This window comes from Haliotis cracherodii, unplaced genomic scaffold (genome assembly GCF_022045235.1).
Source record: "Haliotis cracherodii isolate W230 unplaced genomic scaffold, xgHalCrac1.p SCAF_15, whole genome shotgun sequence".
Classification (NCBI taxonomy): Eukaryota; Metazoa; Mollusca; class Gastropoda; order Lepetellida; family Haliotidae; genus Haliotis; species Haliotis cracherodii.
In genome coordinates, this window is record NW_027266270.1 from 12527602 (window position 1) to 12550908 (window position 23307).

The window sequence follows — 23307 nt, forward strand, 5'->3', positions numbered from 1 at the left end:
TTGTGTGAAATCACATCAAACAGCAGTAAATAAATTGATGCCTTGAACAGCTTGTTTAAAATAATAAAAACGAAACTGAAAAAACCACCAACATGTGTCTAATGATTATTTTGGTGTCTTCAAACACAAAATGTATATCTATACCTTATGTATATTACAAGGAAAATTCGAAAAAATTTGGAAAGGGGTGGGGCGAAGATGAATTCATTAATATCTGATTTGTTACAAATATGATGCACTGGTTTCATTCAATGAATTCAATTGTTTTTGTTTATGAAGGTATAAACTGTAAATCTGTGTTGCTATTACAAAATTGTCAACACGCAAAACATACCAAATTATGATGCTCTCCACTTTGATATATCTTTTGCAAGACAGTCGATCTGATTGTATTACCTGAGAGTCTTGATTTTGTTTTTGCAACATGATAAATATACATGTGAATTTATAACTGATCAAAATCAATAATTAATATGCATCCTTTCTTTTTTGACAGGATATATTCATTGCCCATTTGTTCAGAGCCATGGAGGTGAAAAATTTGCTATAAAAAACATTAATTAAATCATGAATCGATTGCCACCTACCAGTGTCACAATGGCGTCTGAATCAAAGGTCAGTGAAAAGAGGGAAATTATTCATGCATCTGAATCTTCCACAGCCACTGTTAAAATAAGTGGAGGTAGAATAACCAAATTTTCTGGATTCGAATCAGAGTCTGAAGAAGAGGAACAAATAAACCATATTGATGCTGATAGCCCAATACGAAATGTGACCTTGACCTCAGAACACAAGAAAGATGATCATGATGATAATTTACAAACCATGGACATTCCAAGCTCCAGAGTTTATCGGAAACGTAGCGAAGCTTTCAGCGAAAGTTTACCTGATTTTGTAAGCGTTCAAGGACGATTGGGGTCAAGGTTTGGTTCAAGGTCATCTGAAGGTGAAACGCCAAAAAGACATGTTCGTGAAAATCAGGATAGAACATCAGAATCTAGTTCCAATAGCTCTCCTCAAAAAGACGGCTCATTTCCCCGTGAGAGGTTTAATCCCTTCAATAAAGACATTCATATGGATTATGATCATTTCTCGGATTCTGCACCAAATTATTTTCATCGACAAGGAACACAATCATCGGATAGCAACAAGTCAGGTATGTATTATTTGGACAAAGACAGTTGCATGAGTTCCAGAAATGGTGTCGGTTTCATTGCTTTGGAATATGGCATTGTATATTTGAAGACAATCTGAATAATATTGATGCTGTAGACATGTCACAAAATGTAAACTGTCAATCAAACAACTTGACTGACCAATCAGAAAATCTGGAGTAATGCAAAATCCTCCATTTTGTCCAACAACTTCCAGGTATGCATGTTTCTGAAAATGTTTTGCCAGGGCTCTAGTAAAACAATGCCTGATCGGACATTTTGTACCCAACTTTTGAGACCTACAGCTGGTACCTGGGAGGGTAGAGTCAGAGCTACAGATAAGCTGAGTATTTGCGTAAAATACCCCCCCCCCCCCCCCCCCCCCCAGCCCACCACCAAATATTCAAAACCCAATTACTTTCAATGAACTTGTGTACAGAAACGCATGCATTAAATGAAAAACTCTAATTGTATAAAAGCAGCATGCGTAAATAACCGATGAAGCTTTTTCAGCATGCGTACAATGGAGCTAATTTCCGAACACACAATTACGAGCTTATTTACTCTCCGAGTCAAGCCTATATTTAGAACCCTTATACACATACATCTAAAACATTATTGTTTTTTGTTTTTTTGAAATCTCAAAATGTTTACATGGTTTGCTCATTTGGGGAAAAACTCAATAGAGTGATGAATACATGAGTGAAAACTGATGATGACCCAATTAAAATAGAAACCTTCAGGTAAAAATTCAATTGCTCAAAAAGTTATCTGGAGCTCTGAGAGCAATAGGGGGTCGGGTACCGGGGTAGTAAATTTGGACTTGTCCCAACCCTAGATTCTCCTGTTGCACTGTCCCCAATAGAGGTGTTCATGCCAGTTCTTCTTCAGTCTGTTTAGCAGCATGACTCTTGTTGTGTCTCATGTGTTTGTGGCAGGGTCAGGAGCTAGTGACACATGGACGGACATCGGAGGAGGGGTGATGTCGGAGACGTCCGACACCGACGACGTCACAGCGTACTCTTGTTGTGTGTGATTGTGTCTCTTGTGTTTGTGGCAGGGTCAGGAGCTAGTGACACATGGACGGACATCGGAGGAGGGGTGATGTCAGGGACGTCCGACACCGACGACGTCACAGCGTACTCTTGTTGTGTGTGATTGTGTCTCTTGTGTTTGTGGCAGGGTCAGGAGCTAGTGACACATGGACGGACATCGGAGGAGGGGTGATGTCAGGGACGTCCGACACCGACGACGTCACAGCGTACTCTTGTTGTGTGTGATTGTGTCCGACACCGACGATGTCACAGCGTACTCTTGTTGTGTGTGATTGTGTCTCTTGTGTTTGTGGCAGGGTCAGGAGCTAGTGACACATGGACGGACATCGGAGGAGGGGTGATGTCGGAGACGTCCGACACCGACGACGTCACATCGTACTCTTGTTGTGTGTAATTGTGTCCGACACCGACGACGTCACAGCGTACTCTTGTTGTGTGTGATTGTGTCCGACACTGATGACGTCACAGCGTACTCTTGTTGTGTGTGATTGTGTCCGACACCGACGACGTCACAGCGTCCTCTTGTTGTGTGTGATCGTGTCTCTTGTGTTTGTGTCAGGGTCAGGAGCTAGTGACACATGGACGGACATCGGAGGAGGGGTGATGTCGGGGACGTCAGACACCGACGACGTCACATACGCTGATCTTGGCCTTGCAGAGGACCACTTCTCTCAACCTGAGGTAACTACAGTCTGTTTGTGATAATTTTACATAACATTCATATCAGCCAGAAGTTTTCAGTTCAATTGAAACCTTGGAGTAGAAACCTTAGGTACTTGATAAGGTATGAGTTAACATGCGTTAACATGGTATCCATTTAATCGACTGCTCAAACAGGCTTGTGTTTTATGTCATCAGGCCTGTGCTAAGAACGTCTTAGTCTACTCGCCTGCATCTGTCTCTCAGCATCATTTTCAGTTGATTTTAGTGTTATTGTGGTTGCTATTATTAACTGAGCTTAGAAGAACACACAGATCTTTTCAAGACTCAGGCTTCGGACTTGTGGCCAAAGTCTCAGACTGTTATGGAACTAGATTTATTCGAAAACAACATGGCTTTCCAGATATTTGCTTGTCTTGGGGACTAACAGGGTTCAAGTCTGAATCTGTTTGACATGACTGAGAATTATTGTGATTATCACGATCATGGCTTATTATTTTTTCAATGACTTGTTCCGTTTCAGTGTTACATCCAGAATGATATGACTGAGTATTATTGTGATTATCACGATCATGGCTTATTATTTTTTCAATGACTTGTTCCGTTTCAGTGTTACATCCAGAATGACATGACTGATTATTATCATGATTATCACGATGATGGCTTATTATTTTTTCAATGACTTGTTCCGTTTCAGTGTTACATCCAGAATGACATTATCATGATTATTGTATTGTTACTTGGACTGTGAGGTTAGCATGGTTTAGGTTTGAAACCTTTTATTAGAGCCTATTATGAGTCAGGGGCACAGTGGCCAGGTCGTCTAAGGTGCCGCATTTTGCTTTGCCCCATGCATTTCAACTTGGTGCATACTGCGTGAAATGGGGACAAGATTTCTCAGAAATTACTAAAATAATCTGAATGAAAGAGATACTTGAGTTCGAAAATTGGTGCTGCGAATAATTTTCTTACAGAGTTAGGGCCTTTGCTCCATGCTTTTCAACGAAGTGTACAGTGTGTCTGTAGTGGGACAAGTTTTTTCAGAAACGACGGATGTTATATGAATGTGACCCTAGTGCCTATCTCTTCTTAAGGCTTTATGGGACTCTTTTTGTTTAGTTTTTATTCACTACTATATGAACAAACACAATTCTAAATGTGCCCCATTGAGGGGATAGTGATAACGCTGTTTGTTTTTGTTTTCTCAAGTTTGGAGATATCAGATAATGTTCTGAACTTCATGATACAAATACAGTGATATCTTTATGTTATCCAAAAACTGACACCAGTCAAATGTGTATCAGTTCCGCAAACTACCAAGCATTTCGTCTATTAATACAAGGTGATAACTCCAGATGAGTTTCATTGTCTGCTTGCTGTCAAAGTTTGCTGGTAAGATAAATTTGTTGTCAATCGGTACATCTCAGGGCAACATAGGCTCTCGCGCATGGTACATCACACCTTATCTCACCTTACATTGAAATACTTTCAAATATTTTCCATGTAGCCTGCTTATGTCGCCGGCTCATGTTGCCGGCTCATGTTGCTGGCTCATGTACCCCTCGGAGAAATCAATCGGGACATCGTAGGTAACTTGCATATGTCGAATAAGTGTCGTTTGAGTTGAAATATACCAATGCTTATCCGAATGCTTTGGGTACAGGGAAGTAACTCAGGTCATTTCCTTCGTCTGCTACAAGTTTTGTTAACTTAGTGAAACTGCTGACATTTATTCCAGAACTGTAAGAAACAAATTTTGTTAAGATAAATTTGTTGACAGCTTATAATATTTCCTTTGAGACTGGTTAACAATTAATGGTGTTGATTGGGAAGTACTTGTTTAAGTTGAAGTACCACATTTCTGAGGACTTCCTGAGGTGGGATGTATTGGATGCAGCTACTTAAGGAATTTCTTGTTTTCGTCAACAATGCATTCACTTCAACATCTGGGTTGATGAAGTGGATAGATTTGGTACAGTGAGTGAGTTGGGTTTAACGCCGCTTTTAACAGTATTCCAGTTATATCACGGCGTGTCAGCTTAATGTGGGAGGAAAGCCCGAAGTGATGCAGGTCTCAGACGTTTACCACTTCGGTGAAACCCACGAGCATGGGTATGGTGCTGACAAACCTAGAAACATAATCGGGGCGAACCGGGATTCAGACCCACAATCATAGGTTTCTGGTGTGCCAAAGGGACGCAACTCTGCACAGCGAATCGCGGCACCTTAGACGACTGGGCCACCCGTGCCCCCGATTTGGTACAGAGAGACATATTGGAGTTGACAGATGGAAGGTCTGATCAACAACAATGATTTCTCCGTGTCCTGTTGGGAGTAAGATAGAGTTGGTACAGAGAGACATATTGGAGTTGACAGATGGGAGGTCTGATCAACGACGATGATTTCTCCGTGTCCTGTTGGGAGTAAGATAGAGTTGGTACAGAGAGACATATTGGAGTTGACAGATGGGAGGTCTGATCAACGACGATGATTTCTCCGTGTCCTGTTGGGAGTAAGATAGAGTTGGTACAGAGTTGACAGATGCTATGTGGGAGACCTGATAAATGATGGTGGAACCAGAATATTCAACTTGATGTGGTTGTACATTCATTTCCATTCCTATTCCTATGAATATTCATACTTTGGTTATGTGAATTGTGAAAATATTTATTACCCACAGGGACAGAATTAACCGAGTTCATAAAAATCGTATGTGCATTATTGCACATATAATTTCCCGCACACCAGTGTTTTGTGTGATATCAAATATGTCAACACTCTTCAATAAATGCTTATTCTCCTTGGCAAGCCTTGGAGTTTTAATGTTTTATCAACTTGTGATGAAAAAACTTTATATATATATGTTCCCTAGTTTTCTAGTATGAAAGTACAGGTGATAGAAATGGTTGTCAGTCACATCAATGTTTCATCCTTCTGGCAGTGTCCAACAGACGGGGGGGCACGGGTGGCCCAGTCGTCTAAGGCGCCGCGATTCGCTGTGCAGAGTTGCGTCTCTTACGCACGCCAGAAACCTATGATTGTGGGTTCGAATCCCGGTTCGCCCCGATTATGTTTCTAGGTTTGTAAGCACCATACCCGTGCTCGTGGGTTTCACCGAAGTGGTAAACGTCTGAGACCTGCATCACTTGGGGCTTTCCTCCCACATTAAGCTGACACGCCGTGATATAACTGGAATACTGTTAAAAGCGGCGTTAAACCCAACTCACTCACTCACTCACTCCAACAGACTGGTAATGGTTTTACACTGTAATTGTCAGGCTATTGTAGACAATGATGAAGTGATACTAAGAGTATTATCTTTACTTACAACAGTGGGGGTTCATCAATCTAAGGGTCATTGCCAGCAATATGAGAGTCCTGTAAGGTAATGAAATGGTGTAGTGTACAGTACGTTGTGATAATTACTTCAGAGCCTCGAATGAATCGATGATCGTGTGGATAGTGGTCAGGATTGATGGATGAAATAACAGACACCCATAACTACTCTTGATGCGCTGTAGGTACGATGAATGTTATTGTGTGTCCCTCGTAGGGGATGTCGCGATAAATCAAAATATCGATATATTGCTATTGGTAAGCATTAAAGTCAATAAATCGTGTGTTAAGTTAGTTTTCGACCAATAGTATCGATTTCAGTAAAGAATATCGATAGTTTTGATTGTACATGCAATGCTGTTCAAAAATTTTTTTCTTTTGATCATGAGTGGTAGTAATTTACACATGGTAATGTGGAATTTTCTTTTTCTTAAATTATTAGGGTAAAGAAAAAACAAATCAGTCATATCTCAAACTTTACTTTTTATTTGTTGTTATGGTTATCACATTCAAAGGAAACTTCAGTTCTAAGCTTTTATTCAACTCTAAAATCCATCTAAAATGATGCAGTGAAAACTATCGATATTTATCGCAATAGTTTCTTTCAATATCAATAGTTATCGCAATAGTGATTTCCAGACCAAAGTTGGGGGGGTGGGGGGCGGTCAGGTAGCCTAGTGGTTAAAGCGTTCGCTTGTCACGCCGAAGACCCGGGTTTGATTCCCAACATGGGTACAATTTCTGGTGTCCCCTGTCGTGATATTGCTGGAATATTGCTAAAAGCAGCGTAAAACCAAACTCACTCACTCACTCCAGACCAATGGTCACCCCTAGTCCCTCAGAATGCAGTATGTTTTTTTTCTGCGTCCATTCACTACATTTGTACATACTGGACGCACATTTGTGCATCGTGTAAAACTCTGGATACTTACCTTTAAATAGGTGGTGACTTGCGTGAAGTGGTGGGTTGTAGATAAACTGAATAGTAATGGTGTTTCCGTGTATTGGCATTTATGATGCCAAGTTTCAACAAGGCTGTTCACAAAAAGTACAGTTCTTTCCAAGTTAGTTTCGGATTTTAGGCAAAATTGAAGACATGTGTTTGTAGTCTGTTGTGGAAAGCAGTTTGAGATGGTGTGGCTTTGAATGTTTCTGGGAGCGAGTTCCACAGTGTAGTAGCTTCAAGTTGAAGCTCCCTACAAACCATAGATGTGTTACAGGGGTTCTTGTCCAGAAGGTCCTTTTGTTCTGAGATCTTAGAGATTTACTGGATTTGTCCTGCTGCAACACAGACTTGAGATCAGACGTTGCAGAGTCAGTCTTTGCCAAGTGGGTATATCATCTTGATAATCTTGAAGACATGTTTGCTGGAGACTGGGAGCCAATGTAGTTGCTTAGGAACTGGAGGAGTTCATGGATGACTCTATTTGCTGTATTTTGGAGAAGCTGCATGATGGAGAAGAATGATGTTGGTGATATCACCCTGACTGTTATTGCCACGATCAGGTATTGATTTTCTAAAGCGAAAGTAGGTGTTTCTGGTAACTTCTGTTAGCTTTCAAGATTTTATGAGTGTTTTATCTTCTCAGCTGTTGGTGTATTATGTAATCCTGTTATAAAACTTGAATTGAAGACTCTCTGTTCTCAAGATATGTGTACATGCAGTAAAGAGGGAGTGAGTAAGTTGGTTTAACACCGCTTTTAACAGTATTCCAGTTATATCACGGCGTGTCAGCTTAATGTGGGAGGAAAGCCCGAAGTGATGCAGGTCTCAGACGTTTACCACTTCGGTGAAACCCACGAGCACGGGTATGGTGCTGACAAACCTAGAAACATTATCGGCGCGATCCGGAATTCGAACCCACAATCATAGGTTTCTGGCGTGCCCAAGGGACGCATTTCTGCACAGCGAATCGTGGCGCCTTAGACAACTGGGCCACCCGTGCCCCCACATGCAGTAAACAGGTTGAATTAGCCTTGATCAACTGATAGGTAAGCATGGTAAGGAATCAACACCTATCTGACACTTATCTTGATAGAAAAATGTACTATCTGGTACTATCTGCAACCCTCTATCTTCATAGGAGAATATACCTGCTTCAGTCTCTCCACCATCTGCAACCCTCTATCTTCATAGGAGAATATACCTGCTTCAGTCTCTCCACCATCTGCTATCCTCTATCTTCATAGGAGATATACCTGTTTCTCTCTATTCCATGTCTGCAGCCCCCTATCCTGGTAGGAGACTGGGACAGTATCTTGTCCAAAGTACGGCCCCCTATCCTGGTGGGAGACTGGGACAATATCTTGTCCAAAGTACGGCCCCCTATCCTGGTAGGAGACTGGGACAGTATCTTGTCCAAAGTACGGCCCCCTATCCTGTGAGAAAAAGGTACCTGCGCCAGTTTACTCCCTGTCTAGCCAGACAAAGGTTATATAATCTATTCTCCCCACCATCCCACCAGCCTCTTCTATATTTATCCTGTCAAAGTATTTTCTTTTTATTGAATGAATAATATATAATACACTGTGCTGGTCCTCGATTTAGTATTATGCAAGTTCTGCTTTTTGGAGATTGAGATATTCACAAAATTGATTTCTGAATAAACAAGTATGTAGTGATGTCATCAATAAGTCAACAGACCGAGGTAAGTGTTTATTCATATAAAGCACCTGTCTCTCACCAGTAAGATGAGTTATGCGTATAAATGGATCATGGCGTGTCATGTAAGTATTGAAATATGTATGCAGTCTTCAGTGGAGCCTTATGCTAGCTGATCATGTTGATAGAAGTCTTTGTCTGTGCAATTCAGTAGGGCTGGGACGAGTTCTAATGTACTACCCGGGTACCCGACCCCCTATTACCCAACCCTACCAGGGTACCCGCTTTAGGCCTCAAGAGATAGGTACAAAATGTCCGATGGGGAAACGTTTGACGGTACTCCTGTCCAAATGTATTTAGATACAGGTATAAGATGATCTGGTCAAGCATACACTGAAGTTGATTGTTTTATCTTTATGCAAACATATAAAGTCAGAAGGAATGTGTGCATAGTTGGAAAGAAATGTGAACATTTGTCACTTATAGTGTAACGATAGAGTTCGCGATAATTTTGCCATTAAACAATATAATCACGTGACTAACCACGGGTCCGGGTAGTCCTGTGGGTAATGAGTCCTACTCAGTACCCACCCGACCCGGGTACCCGAGTTACCCGTCCCAGTCCTAGTTGATTGTATGTCATGTGACTAACCATGGGTCCGGGTAGTCCTGTGGGTAATGGGTCCTACTCAGTACCGACCCGACCCGAGTTACCCGTCCCAGTCCTAGTTGATTGTATGTCATGTGACTGACCATGGGTCCGGATAGTCCTTTTGGTACCCGGGTCCTACTCAGTACCCACCCGACCGAGTACCCGAGTTACCCGTCCCAGCCCTAAAGTTCAGTACAAAATGTCACTTTGAAATTGGGCCTGACACCTGTGTTCCTTATGTGTACATATCCATGATATTAATGGATAGCTCGTTAGTCTATCATTGTCTGGTCCAACTGACAGCTGACATTATTGTGTTAATTAATTAAGTTTAAATTAAATCTCCAAAGTTGTTTTCTTATGAGATGAGTATATGCTTGGGTCTGAGCTTAAGACAGAGAGAGACAGAGAGACTTGATAGATTAAGTTTAGATTGAAAAGTTTAACATTAATAAAGGTTGAAACATATCGCAACTTATTCAGAGAATGTAATTTTGTGCTACCATGCTTACCGTGTGTACAATTTATTTATTTCAGGGATGGGTTATATAAGAAGGAAAAGCATTTGGAGAAGGTCATAGGTTTAAACGAAATTTCTGGCTTTTCCATAAAATAAAAAAATACATTATTGAGAAATTTGTTGCTATGCGAATCATAAATTGTGTGATCCATTTCTTAAAAGAAGGGGAAGAACTCCGAATTCTTTCATATTACTATAGTGTAAATTGTTTATTTGTCTTAAGATGGCATATACATATTAAACCATACGAGACATACAAATAATGCCAACATCCAGCCTTCATGTGCTTATAAGACATGAACATTAAAATATAAATCTTTTATATGTATATGCCATCTTAAGACAATTAAACAATTTACACTATAGTTAATCTTTCGTGCTTTACAAATTAACTATAGTAATATATAAGAATCAGTAGCTCTTTATGAAATAAAAACTGTAGTAATATGAAAGAATTGGGTGTTCTATAGCTTCTTTTGAGAAGTGGGGCGGTCGGGTAGCCTAGTGGTTAAATGACCCGGGTTCGATTCCCGACATGTGTACAATGTGTGAAGCCCATTTCTGGTGTCCCCCGCCATGATATTGCTGGAATAGTGCTAAAAGCGGCGTAAAACCATACTCACTCACACACTCTTTTGAGAAGTGTATATTTCTGGACTTTGAATGGGCTTTAGAAGTGATACACATAAGGAAGAGCATTCATGGATGCCAACTTCTTTGCTATGAGGAACACAAGAACAACAAAAATAATTAGATAAGTTTCCACCTTTGTTATCTTATTATTTTTGTTGTTCTTACAGGTACATATATATGTTCTCTGCCTCATAGCCTTTATTTGCCTGTTGAAGGAGTAAGTATATACTCCGAAACATTGTGTTCCTCATAATAAAGAAATTGACATCCATAAATTCTGACTGATTGCCAAAGAGGGTGTGTCTGAAAGGCGAGGCAACTTGGGTGGTGTTAGGGTTGCTTATTTTCAATTTTGAGAAATTTGGAATTTGGAAACTTGGGGGTCTAAAGTGGGGGGACTAAGGGAGGATGTGGATGTGTGGTTTTTGGATTTGCATTTTATTAGTTTTGATTTGTGGTGGTTTAAGTTTTGTAGATGATTATATGCGGCCTAGTAGTTCAGTTTTAATAAGGAGTATGCCTATTGCTTTGAAGGTTTGTGTATCGTTGAGGGGATTTAGAAGTTTGATTACAGTTAGTTGAGTGTTGCAGTCTAGTTTGGTTTGGAGTGTTGTTATGTGTTGTTTGTAGTGTGTGCAGTGTTGTAGTACGTGTTCTGGTGTTTCTAGTTGGCTGCAGTGTGGGCGTTGACCTGTTTTGTTTCTTTATTTTACGAGGGGCGGTCGGGTAGCGTAGTGGTTAAAGCATTCGCTTGTCACACAGAAGACCCAGGTTCGATTCCTGACATGGGTACAATGTGTGAAGCTCATTTCTGGTGTCCCCTGCCGTGATATTGCTGGAATATTGCTAAAAGCGGCGGAAAACAATACACACTCACTCACTCTTTATTTTATGTAGATATGAGTTTAGTTTTGTGTCATCTGTTTGTAGTTTAATAATTACCCTGTCAATATTTTTGGATACATGATGTCTTTACATTTTTTAGTGGCTTTTGGAGCATATGTTTCAGTTTGCAGTTTGAGTTTTGGTAGTTATTTTGCCACTTTTGGAAAAAAAATCCCTTAGTGATGCTCCATAAATTCTCCTCTTTGTATATATTCCTGATTCCCACCAGTTATGACAAATAGTGTCATTGAGTCAGCAAGGGAGACAGGCGAGATGGATTATGACAGTCAGGAAAACAGTCTGCCTGGTAATAATGATTCTTAACAATCTGTTACCACACAGCGTCATGTGTTATTTCCCATGATCAGTAAGCAGAAAGATGGCTTGGCTGGGTGTCATGTGACTGGAGGCTGGCTCGTTACGACAAAGTGTCACTAATTAGCAGCACACAAAGGAGATCAGCATCAGTTGACGGGGTAATTAGCTCCTTGCAGAGCATCCCCTAATTAGCCTCCCCAAACATCCAGATATATGCATGTGGGCTGCACACAGTCTTCACACAGCCACACTTGTTGGAGACAGAAGGTAGGAGGACATATTTACATATCCACGTTTTGTCTGGAATAAGTTTTGAAGTTGGTGAGATACTAATTTGGAAATGTACTGTAAATTCGTCATTATTGTTGCAAAATGGTCTAATGGTGAGTGAGTGAGTATTTCTTTAGGCCAATAAGCAATAATCCAGCAATATCATCAAGTAGACACAATTTATGGATAACAACGTCTTTTGGTCGGCTCGGAGTCAGTATACTGTGTCTGAGTGGGCTATTCATGTTAAACTGCGGCATGGTATCTCAGTGAGCTAGCACTATAAATCGGCATTAGTCCGGATTAGTACAAGCAGCCATACACCTACACACACACGTGCATGCACGTCGCTATATAAGTGCAATAATCTTGGACGTGACATTAAACCCAATTTCACCTCACCTACTATAGCGATGGGGTAGGTGTTAAACCATACAGCACATGATGCAGTGTATGGCCTCGTGAAGACTCACAATGCACCGGTGCACTTTGTATCGGTTGACCCCTAGCATGGGGAACCATTGTGTGACGAGGTGAGGTGAAACACATGCCCCTCTCAGAGTGAGTGAGTGAGTTGGGTTTAACGCCACTCTTAACACTATTTCAGTTATATCACGGCGTATCAGCTTAATGTGGGAGGAAAGCCCGAAGTGATGCAGGTCTCAGACATTTACCATGTCGGTGAAACCCACGAGCACGGGTATGGTGCTGACAAACCTAGAAATATAATTGGGGCGAACCGGGATTCGAACCCACAATCATAGGTTTCTGGCGTGTCCAAGAGACGCAACTCTGCACAGGGAATTGCGGCACTTTAGACGACTGGGCCACCCGTGCCCCCTGATAATGGTATCAGGATCTATACCGAAACGTCGTCTCTACAGTATTAAAGACGTTGTTATCATGGTTATCCATAAATTGTGTCTACTTTGTCATCCGTCAACTTCTAAGTAATACCTATTAAACAATTCAGCAATATCATGTTGGTCGGACCACCAGAAATGGGTTTCAAACATTGTACCCATGTGGGGAATCAAACTCGGGTCTGTGGTGTGACCAGCAAACGCTTTAACCACTAGGCCACCACACTGCTCCTGCATCTAATTTTAGAAGTGAAATGTGTGCTCAGTAATGATGTTTTGACTGAATTGGTTGATAAATGTGTATAGGAATTCGATGCCAGCTGCATCTTTTTGTGTTTTGTTTTGATACCATGGGAGCAAATCATGTACGTTAGGTGTAGACTGTTGTTAATGTGTTCACACTTCGTATACCCTGTCACATCCAGACATCAATAGTGGCCCACTTCTCCACAGATAGATCTCCCACTGGTCTATAATTATAAGCCATCATAGCAGTCAGCTGATATGCATCTGGGGATGAGTCAGGTGGTGCAGAGTTTATCCAACATGTACTGCAGCCCGCCTGCACATGGCTGTTACGCCTAGTTAGGTCCACTTACAGGATTCAGGCAGAGTCCTCTGAGGGCAGATATAGGTAGGGAGAATAATGAACACCTTGATATTTGATATTTACATGAGCACCATGATATTTGAGATGTACATAAATACCATGATATTTGTGAATTACATAAACACCTTGATATTTGAACATACATGAACACCATGATATTTGAACACCATGATATTTGAGATTTACATGAACACCTTGATATTTGAGATTTACATGAACACCGTAATATTTGTGACTTACATGAATACCATGATATTTGAGATTTACATGAACACCGTAATATTTGTGACTTACATGAACACCGTAATATTTGAGACTTACATGAATACCTTGATATTTGAGATTTACATGAACACTGTAATATTTGAGACTTACATGAACACCTTGATATTTGAGATTTACATGAACACCTTGATATTTGAGATTTACATGAACACCGTAATATTTGAGATTTACATGAACACCTTGATATTTGAGATTTACATGAACACCTTGATATTTGAGATTTACATGAACACCGTAATATTTGAGATTTACATGAACACCTTGATATTTGAGATTTACATGAACACCGTAATATTTGAGCATACATGAATACCTTGATATTTGAGATTTACATGAACACCGTAATATTTGAGATTTACATGAACACCTTGATATTTGAGATTTACATGAACACCGAAATATAGTGATATTTTTTATATTCTTAAACACAGTGATCTTTGAGACATGCACAGTAGTATTTCAACACAATGTACTGAGATTTGTGAGAGACCTCCGTGACTAGACGGGTACTGTGCTGTACACTGCCGAGTTAGATAGTTTCAAGTTTTCAAATTCCTTGTATTAAACATTGTACGGTGCCAGTGGAACATGGCATGGTTATAATAGGATCTTAGTTCTTTAAGGGCACGCTTGGTTATCACATTTGGTTTAATCAGAGTACCTTATGATGTTTGTAAGGGAAGCCAGTGATAAACGTACATTCACACATGTAAACTGGGACCTGTGAAGATCCGGGGTAGAATAGGTCGTCAGCAATCCATGCTTGCCGTAAAAGGCGACTATGCTTGTTATAAGAGGCGATTATAGGAATTGGGTGGTCAGGCTCGCTGACTTGGTTGATGCATGTCACTGTATCCCAATTGCGTGGATCGATGCTCATGATGTTGATCACTGGATTGTCTGGGCCAGACTCAATTATCTACAGACCGCCATCATATAGGTGAAATATTGCCGAATGCGGCAAACAAACAAACAAACAAACAAACAAACACGTAATCATCCATACAAGTGCCAGTGGCACATTTAAAAGGAAGTACATTCAACAGATACAGGAAGTGTATTTGAGGTTCAGGCTGTTATCTCCGCTCCACTCCCAAATCAAACATGAAGGCTTCCTAACTCAAGTCAACACATGTTATGGGGTGTTTTCTGAAATTCCTATGTCACTGGCTGTGTGTTTGTAATGTGATGACATCACGTTCTGTTGTGGCATATTGTTGTATAAGGTAGAAAAGCTGTTGATATTGTCCATTGTGATCAACTGTACTGCAGGTACTTATGCTATGAAGAAAGAATCAAAAAGCATGTACATAGGGGGCGTCACATAGCTGGAATATTGCTGAGTGTGGTGTGAACAGCAAACAAACAAATCATCATGATTATTGAACAGTAAACATTATTCCGCAATATCACTGTGACAGTGAGGAGCTGGACCTGGCTATAGAGAACTGCCTGGACAAGTCGGCTCTACTCTATCATGTACTGTTGTCCTTCGTTTCAGGGCCACTTTGGTTTGAGCAGCAGTGAGGAGCTGGACCTGGCTATAGAGAACTGTGTGGAACTCATCAGGTTGGCGCCGCACAACTCCGACAAACAGAAGAACCTCATCCGGAAACTGGTGCAGCTCAGGATGAAGAAACAAGAACTGAAAGTAGGATACTTAGTTTTTCTTGTAGGAGGTGGTGGGGATGTGGGCGTTGGTGTGGGCGTGGCTTGTGTCTCCAGTAGGGCTCCAGTGGGTGCAACTGTGTTGATCTTGTACCTGGGGGTTGAAACTCGATTTGGGCGGAAGGGTAGGCAAATGGTTAGGGTGTTCGCTTGACACGCCAAAGACCCAGTTGCAATTCTCGACATGAGTACAATGTGTGGAGCGCATTTCTGGTGTCCCCCGTGGGATATTGCTGGAATATTGCTAAAAGCGGCTCACTCACTCACTCACTCACTCACTCACTCACTCACCCACAAACCCACTCACTCACTCACTCACTCACCCACCCACCCACCCACTCACTCACTCACTCACTCACTCACTCACCCACCCACTCACTCACTCACTCACTCACTCACCCACCCATCCACCCACCCACCCACCCACCCACCCACCCACTCACTCACTCACTCACTCACCCACCCACCCACCCACCCACCCACTCACTCACTCACTCACCCACTCACTCTGTCCCTTGGTTTGTTTTCCAGGAGGGTTCAGAGCCTGTCTCCCCGGATGTGAAGGTTGTGGTCGGACACAAGTTCCGAGAGAAGACGAGTCGGAGCTCCAAACACTACTGTGAGAAGTGTAACGCCGTCATCTGGGGAATGGTCCAGGCATGGTATAAATGTATAGGTAAGGCTGGAGGAGGGCTATAGCAGGTGATCCTTAATTGACAGGATTCTTGGAGAATATATATGGGAGTAGGTTTTAGGTGTGGTGGTATTTGACTGAGTGACCAGTTTTTTTGGTGATAGCTGATATAGCCGAAAAAGACTGATATATTGTCCTGATGTGACCTGTAATGGGATGTCCTCCGATCTTTGTTTAGCGGTGAGATGATTTTAATGAGATGATTTTAATAAGCTAAAATGCAACTTATGCATCACAACTCTTTGACTTTCAGATTAAGAATTACAACTCCGTTTCAGAGGAGTGGCATTTTCGCATGACAAGGGAGTTAACTGATTGTAAAAGGCTTGATGGTAGTGCCACCAGTGGCTATTACGAATAATGACCCTTCTATGTCCCTCCTATTGACCAATCAGATTCCACCACTCATATCACTTGCAATTGCTTCAAACAAAATGGCGGAGCCCAGTCAATACGATCTGATCAATAATCAAAATCTATATCTGTAAAAATTGGTCTGACTTTGTGAAGTGCATCAAATCAGGTGAGCACCTTGACGCACATGAAAAGATTTGGAATATATCTGTTGACGCCGAGTTGGCGTTACACATGCTTTACAAATTCTGCAATCGACTGAAATCTTCACGGCAGTTTACAAACCGGATAGCCATGTTGTTACACAATTTAGATTGGACTATGCGTAGACTCGTTAGTCTAGCTAAAAACTCCATAATTCCAGCCTAGTGCGGCAAGAGTGGAAACTTTTATAGTCAGTTAACTCCCTTGCCTCAGGAAGATGGTGAGTGAAGAAGGGTGAATGGAAATCCAAAAAAGAAAGTCCTACTCTTGAAATAAGTCATGATGTGAGTTTGATGAAGTGTACCTTTCTTTCCAGACTGCGGCTACAGCTGCCATGCCAAGTGCCTCATCCTCATCACAAGGACATGTGCAAAACAGCGGGTGAGTCGGCTGTTGCTGTAACATACAGGAAGTACCTCTATTGTCTTCCCCCTGGGGATATCCGTGTACCAGGGTGCTGTCCGGGGTATAGTGGATAGACCGTCTGTACAGAGATCAATGGTTCGACCATGTACACATACCCAAAATGTTAAACGTATGGTACTTGTTGTTACCCTGTCTGGCGCTTGGCATTAAGGGAAAAAACAAGAACTGGTAAGATTGGATTCAGTATCTGAGTGGGGCACGGGTGGCCCAGTTGTCTAAGGCCCCACAATTTGCTGTGCAAAGTAAACCTATGATTGTGGGTTCGAATCCCAGTTCGCCCCGATTATGTTTCTAGGTTTGTCAGCACCATACCCGTGCTCATGGGTTTCACCGAAGTGGTAAACGTCTGAGATCTGCATCACTTCGGACTTTCTTCCCACATTAAGCTGACACACTGTGATATAACTGGAATAGTGTTAAAAGCGGCATTAAACCCAACTCACTCACTCACTCACTCTGAGAGGGGCATGTGTTTCACCTCACCTCGTAACACAATGGCTCCCCATGCTAGGGGTCAACCGATACATAGTGCACCGGTGCATTGTGAGTCTTCATGAGGCCATACACTGCACCCTGTATCGTTTCACACCTACCCCATCCCTATAGTAGGTGAGGTGAAATTGGGTTTAATGTCACGTCCAAGATTATTGCACTTATATAGCGACGTGCATGCACGTGTGTGTGTAGGTGTGTATGTGTGTGTGTGGCTGCTTGTACTAGTCCGGACTAATGACGATTTATAGTGCTAGCTCACTGAGATACCATGCTGCAGTTTAACATGAATACCCCACTCAGACACAGTATACTGACTCCGAGCCAACCAGTCCTTGTTTTAGCCCCTTAATGTCGAGCCCCAGACAGGGTAACAACAAGTACCATCTTTTAACGCTTTTTGGTATGACGCGGCCAGGGATCTAAGCCCGGACCTTCCACTCTCCGGGCGGACGCTCTGCCACTAGACCGTGGAGGCGGTCCATCCCTATAGTAAGATAGCAGTGAAGGATATGGTGGTTAGGATGTGTGACCTGGCTGATTGCGTTGTGACCTTGTGGATCCCTGACAGTGTACATGTCATAGATAATTACAAGTTTGTATTATGGGTTTGATGGAATCTACACAGGAAGTAACTTTTTTATTAGTGTTATCAGGACATGAAATGTTATAAACATATGATATCAGTTTCAAGATTGTTAATCTTAATATATCTGTTATATTTCCTTGTTTTATGTGTCTTGGGTGTGAACAAGTTTGAGACCTGGTGAAAAAAGGTTTTGCTTTATTTCAGGACTTTCCTGTTGTTTTAATGAATTTTGAAAAAGAGTGTATGTTGTTGCAGGTGCTGGAGAACCCGTCCTACTGTCTGTCCATCTGTCCCCAGAAGGGCCTGGCCTCACAGAACTACCGATGTGCCGAGTGCAAGTCTTCCTTGTCATTCAGTAAGATTTGCATTGGTGCTCCAGTGACATGTTGTCTTACAGCAAGGCTCCAGATTATGTTTGGAGTATTTACTCACATGTTGTTGTTCACATTGGGTAATAATTATTTGGTGGGGGGGGGGGGGGGGGTGGGGTGGGGGTGGGTGGGGGGGATTCAATCTTTTAATCTTAGGTGCAGTGTGTTGGGTTGAGTTGAATTTAGAAGTTGGAGTACTAAGTAAGGATAAGATATCTGGATGAACAACTTATTTATTACAATTAGGAGGGATGTTTTGGTGCAGGTTCTTACTCGGTTATCAAGCAAGAATTACTCGGTTATCAAGCAAGAATAAGGCTGACGAGTATATTTCCCTTTTGTTTATAGGGTATTTTCTTGCATATTGTGTGCACATTTTTTCCCCAAAACACAGCTGTGTAGAAGGGGGTGCGCATTCTACACGGCATAATGAGTTTTGATGTTTTTTTACTCCCAACGCATGGACATTACCGTGAGCATGTAACACCGGAAATACCATGTCAACAAATCCGTACGCAAGTATGCAAATTAATCATGTAATTACACTTTTTTTTTTAAAGTGTTCTTTGTATATCTTCACGTATGTTTGTAACTTATTTCATTAATTTTATTCAAAATTCCTTTTAATATTGTTTTAATAAATTTTAGCGAAATCGTGTGTGAAGTGATCGGAAGATCGCACAACTCACCGTCATTAACAGCAACCACGGTCAGATTACCGCTATTGATGCCTTGATACAAACTTTAGTTGACAGAGAATGGATACATACATCATAAATGCCATACTTTGACTCGTTAAAAGTCATATTTGTTGTAGTTTGACGATTGTATGTCAACACGTAGTTCTCGCGATCACGTGCACGGGAGCCTTGACGGTGACTGGTTCCATGTGAAAAAAAGTACTACTGGCTTCACTTGTTATGATGTTTACCTTATATCACCCTGTTTGTGAACATAACAGGCGTCTCCCCTCCAGTGTAACTACATCCAAATCTACTCAACTGTATAAACACTGCCTCATACCTGATTATATGCCTGTCAACCATACTGTACATCGTTGCTTGATAACGGTGTTAGAACCTACACCAAAACGTTGCTCCCAATCGTAACAAAGAAGTTATTCATCAATATATTTTATCCTTACTTTCTGTGCCGTTTTGGGGGAGGTCGGGAAGCCTAGTGGTTAGAGCGTTCGCTCGTCACGCCGAAGACCCGGGTTCGATTCCTGACATGGGTACAATGTGTGAAGCCCATTTCTGGTGTCCCCCGCCATGATTTTGCTGGAATATTGCCAAAAGCGGCGTAAAACCATACTCACTCACTCACTGTGCTGTTTTAGGTAACTTCTGAGTTTGTGTTTCAGAGTCAGGGGCTGCGGAGCCTCGGCTTTGTGATTACAGCGGCAACTACTACTGCGAGCTGTGTCACTGGAACGACCAGATGACTATACCAGGCCGGGTGCTTCACAACTGGGACTTCCTGCCTCGTAAGGTAAGGCCACCCATTTTTTATTATTTCTTTTCATTTCACGGGCTCGCCGCCCCTACTGAAAAGCTGCCAGTATAAGAAATAAATTAAACATAAAAATATTTATTTTTATTATGTCCCCTGCTCATAATATAGACCCTCTTATATATAAAATGTTATATATAAATTCCATGTCTACATCACTATTCGTGATTCAAGACGCCACAAGCAAATTCACTGCAGAATGATTTTCTTAAAAATAAATAAATAATTGACGTTTTTTTTATACATTTGTTTTGCCCTACTTTGTGTGACAAAGCTGGAAAAAAATCTGTGAAACATAAAATTATGAAAGTGTGACCTAAGTCCTGTGGAGAATTTCATAGTTGGCATTAACAGACCAACTATAGATTGCAAATATACTGCTTCTGGCTTAGTTTACCAGACAATACACATGGTAATCTTAATGTTTGGCCAGGTGAGAATTGTAGGCAGAACAGAGTCCCCAGTATCCAATGCTTGTCAGACAATCAGAACTGCTACCTATTGTCAATATTAATAACAAGACAATTGGTGCTCTGTAACATGAGCGTCACTGTTCCCATACAGCACAGAGTAATAGTCCTAGACTTTTGGCCACAGTATTATTTTCCTTTGTTGGGATTTCTGGGCTAGGGTAGGAACATCGTGCCCCTTGTGTCTCAACAGAACAGTGGTCAGATTGGCTGAGAGTACACTGCTGACAATGTGTGAGAGTACACTGCTGACAATGTGTGAGAGTACATCACTGACAATGTGTGAGAGTACATCACTGACAATGTGTGTGAGTACACTGCTGACAATGTAGGAGAGTACACCACTGACAATGTAGGAGAGTACATCACTGACAATGTGTGAGAGTACATCACTGACAATGTGTGTGAGTACACTGCTGACAATGTGTGAGTGTACACCACTGACAATGTGTGAGTACACTGCTGACAATGTGTGAGAGTACACTGCTGACAATGTGTGTGAGAATACACTGCTGACAATGTGTGAGAATACACTGCTGACAATGTGTGTGAGTACACTGCTGACAATGTGTGTGAGAATACACTGCTGACAAAGTGTGTGAGAATACGCTGCTGACAATGTGTGAGAGTACACTGCTGACAATGTATGAGAATACACTTCTGACAATGTGTGAGAGAATACACTGCTGACATTGTGTGTGAGAATTTACTGCTGACAATGTGTGTGAGAATACACTGCTGACAATGTGTGTGAGAATACGCTGCTGACAATGTTTGAGAGTACACTACTGACAATGTATGAGAATACACTGCTGACAATGTGTGAGAGAATACACTGCTGACATTGTGTGTGAGAATATACTGCTGACAATGTGTGAGAGTACACTGCTGACAATGTGTGTGAGAATACACTGCTGACAATGTGTGTGAGAATACACTGCTGACAATGTGTGTGAGAATATACTGCTGACAATGTGTGAGAGAATATACTGCTGACAATGTGTGTGAGAATACACTGCTGACAATGTGTGAGAGTACACTGCTGACAATGTGTGAGAGTACACTGCTGACAATGTGTGTGAGAATAAACTGCTGACAATGTGTGAGAGTACACTGCTGACAATGTGTGTGAGAATACACTGCTGACAATGTATGAGAATACACTGCTGACAATGTGTGTGAGAATACACTGCTGACAATGTGTGAGAGAATAAACTGCTGACAATGTGTGTGGGAATACACTGCTGACAATGTGTGAGAGTACACTGCTGACAATGTGTGAGAGTACACTGCTGACAATGTGTGTGAGAATAAACTGCTGACAATGTGTGAGAGTACACTGCTGACAATGTGTGTGTGAATACACTGCTGACAAAGTGTGAGAATACACCACTGACAATGTGTGAGAGTACACCACTGACAATGTGTGAGAATACACTGCTGACAATGTGTGAGAGTACACTGCTGACAATGTGTGTGAGAATACACTGCTGACAAAGTGTGAGAATACACTGCTGACAATGTGTGAGAATACACCACTGACAATGTGTGAGAGTATACTGCTGACAATGTGTGTGAGAATACACCACTGACAATGTGTGAGAGTATACTGCTGACAATGTGTGTGAGAATACACCACTGACAATGTGTGAGAGTATACTGCTGACAATGTGTGTGAGAATACACCACCACAATGTGTGAGAATACACCACTGACAATGTGTGTGAGAATACACCACTGACAAAGTGTGAGAATACACCACTGACAATGTGTGAGAATACACCACTGACAATGTGTGAGAATACACCACTGACAATGTGTGAGAATACACCACTGACAATGTGTGAGAGTATACTGCTGACAATGTGTGTGAGAATACACCACTGACAATGTGTGAGAGTATACTGCTGACAATGTGTGTGAGAATACACCACTGACAATGTGTGAGAATACACCACTGACAATGTGTGAGAGTACACTGTTGACAATGTGTGTGAGAATACACCACTGACAATGTGTGAGAGTATACTGCTGACAATGTGTGTGAGAATACACCACCACAATGTGTGAGAATACACCACTGACAATGTGTGTGAGATTACACCACTGACAAAGTGTGAGAATACACCACTGACAATGTGTGAGAATACACCACTGACAATGTGTGAGAATACACCACTGACAATGTGTGAGAGTATACTGCTGACAATGTGTGTGAGAATACACCACTGACAATGTGTGAGAGTATACTGCTGACAATGTGTGTGAGAATACACCACTGACAATGTGTGAGAATACACCACTGACAATGTGTGAGAGTACACTGCTGACAATGTGTGTGAGAATACACTGCTGACAATGTGTGAGAGTACACTGCTGACAATGTGTGTGAGAATACACTGCTGACAATGTGTGTGAGTCCTCCACTTACAATGTATGAGTACACCACTGACAATGTGCGAGTACACCACTGACAATGGTTGAGAGTACACCACTGACAAAGTGAGAGTACACCACTGACAATGTGTGAGTACACCACTGACAATGTGTGAGTACACCACTGACAAATGTGTGAGTACACCACTGACAATGTGTGAGAGTACACCACTGACAATGTGCGAGTACACCACTGACAATGGTTGAGAGTACACCACTGACAATGTGAGAGTACACCACTGACAATG

General features: G+C 41.7%; 1 protein-coding gene across 1 annotated transcript in view; it reads left to right on the forward strand.

Moving 5' to 3' along the window:
• Window positions 1-23307, forward strand: part of LOC139461818 (differentially expressed in FDCP 8 homolog A-like) — a 34715-nt gene that overhangs the window by 3157 nt on the left and 8251 nt on the right. The window contains exons 2-8 of the mRNA XM_071243298.1: window positions 497-1156; window positions 2769-2890; window positions 15345-15494; window positions 16043-16187; window positions 17080-17144; window positions 18526-18625; window positions 20005-20132. Of these exons, the coding sequence (XP_071099399.1) occupies window positions 568-1156; window positions 2769-2890; window positions 15345-15494; window positions 16043-16187; window positions 17080-17144; window positions 18526-18625; window positions 20005-20132 (1299 nt within the window). The 5' untranslated portion in view covers window positions 497-567. The remainder of the gene's footprint in view (window positions 1-496; window positions 1157-2768; window positions 2891-15344; window positions 15495-16042; window positions 16188-17079; window positions 17145-18525; window positions 18626-20004; window positions 20133-23307) is intronic.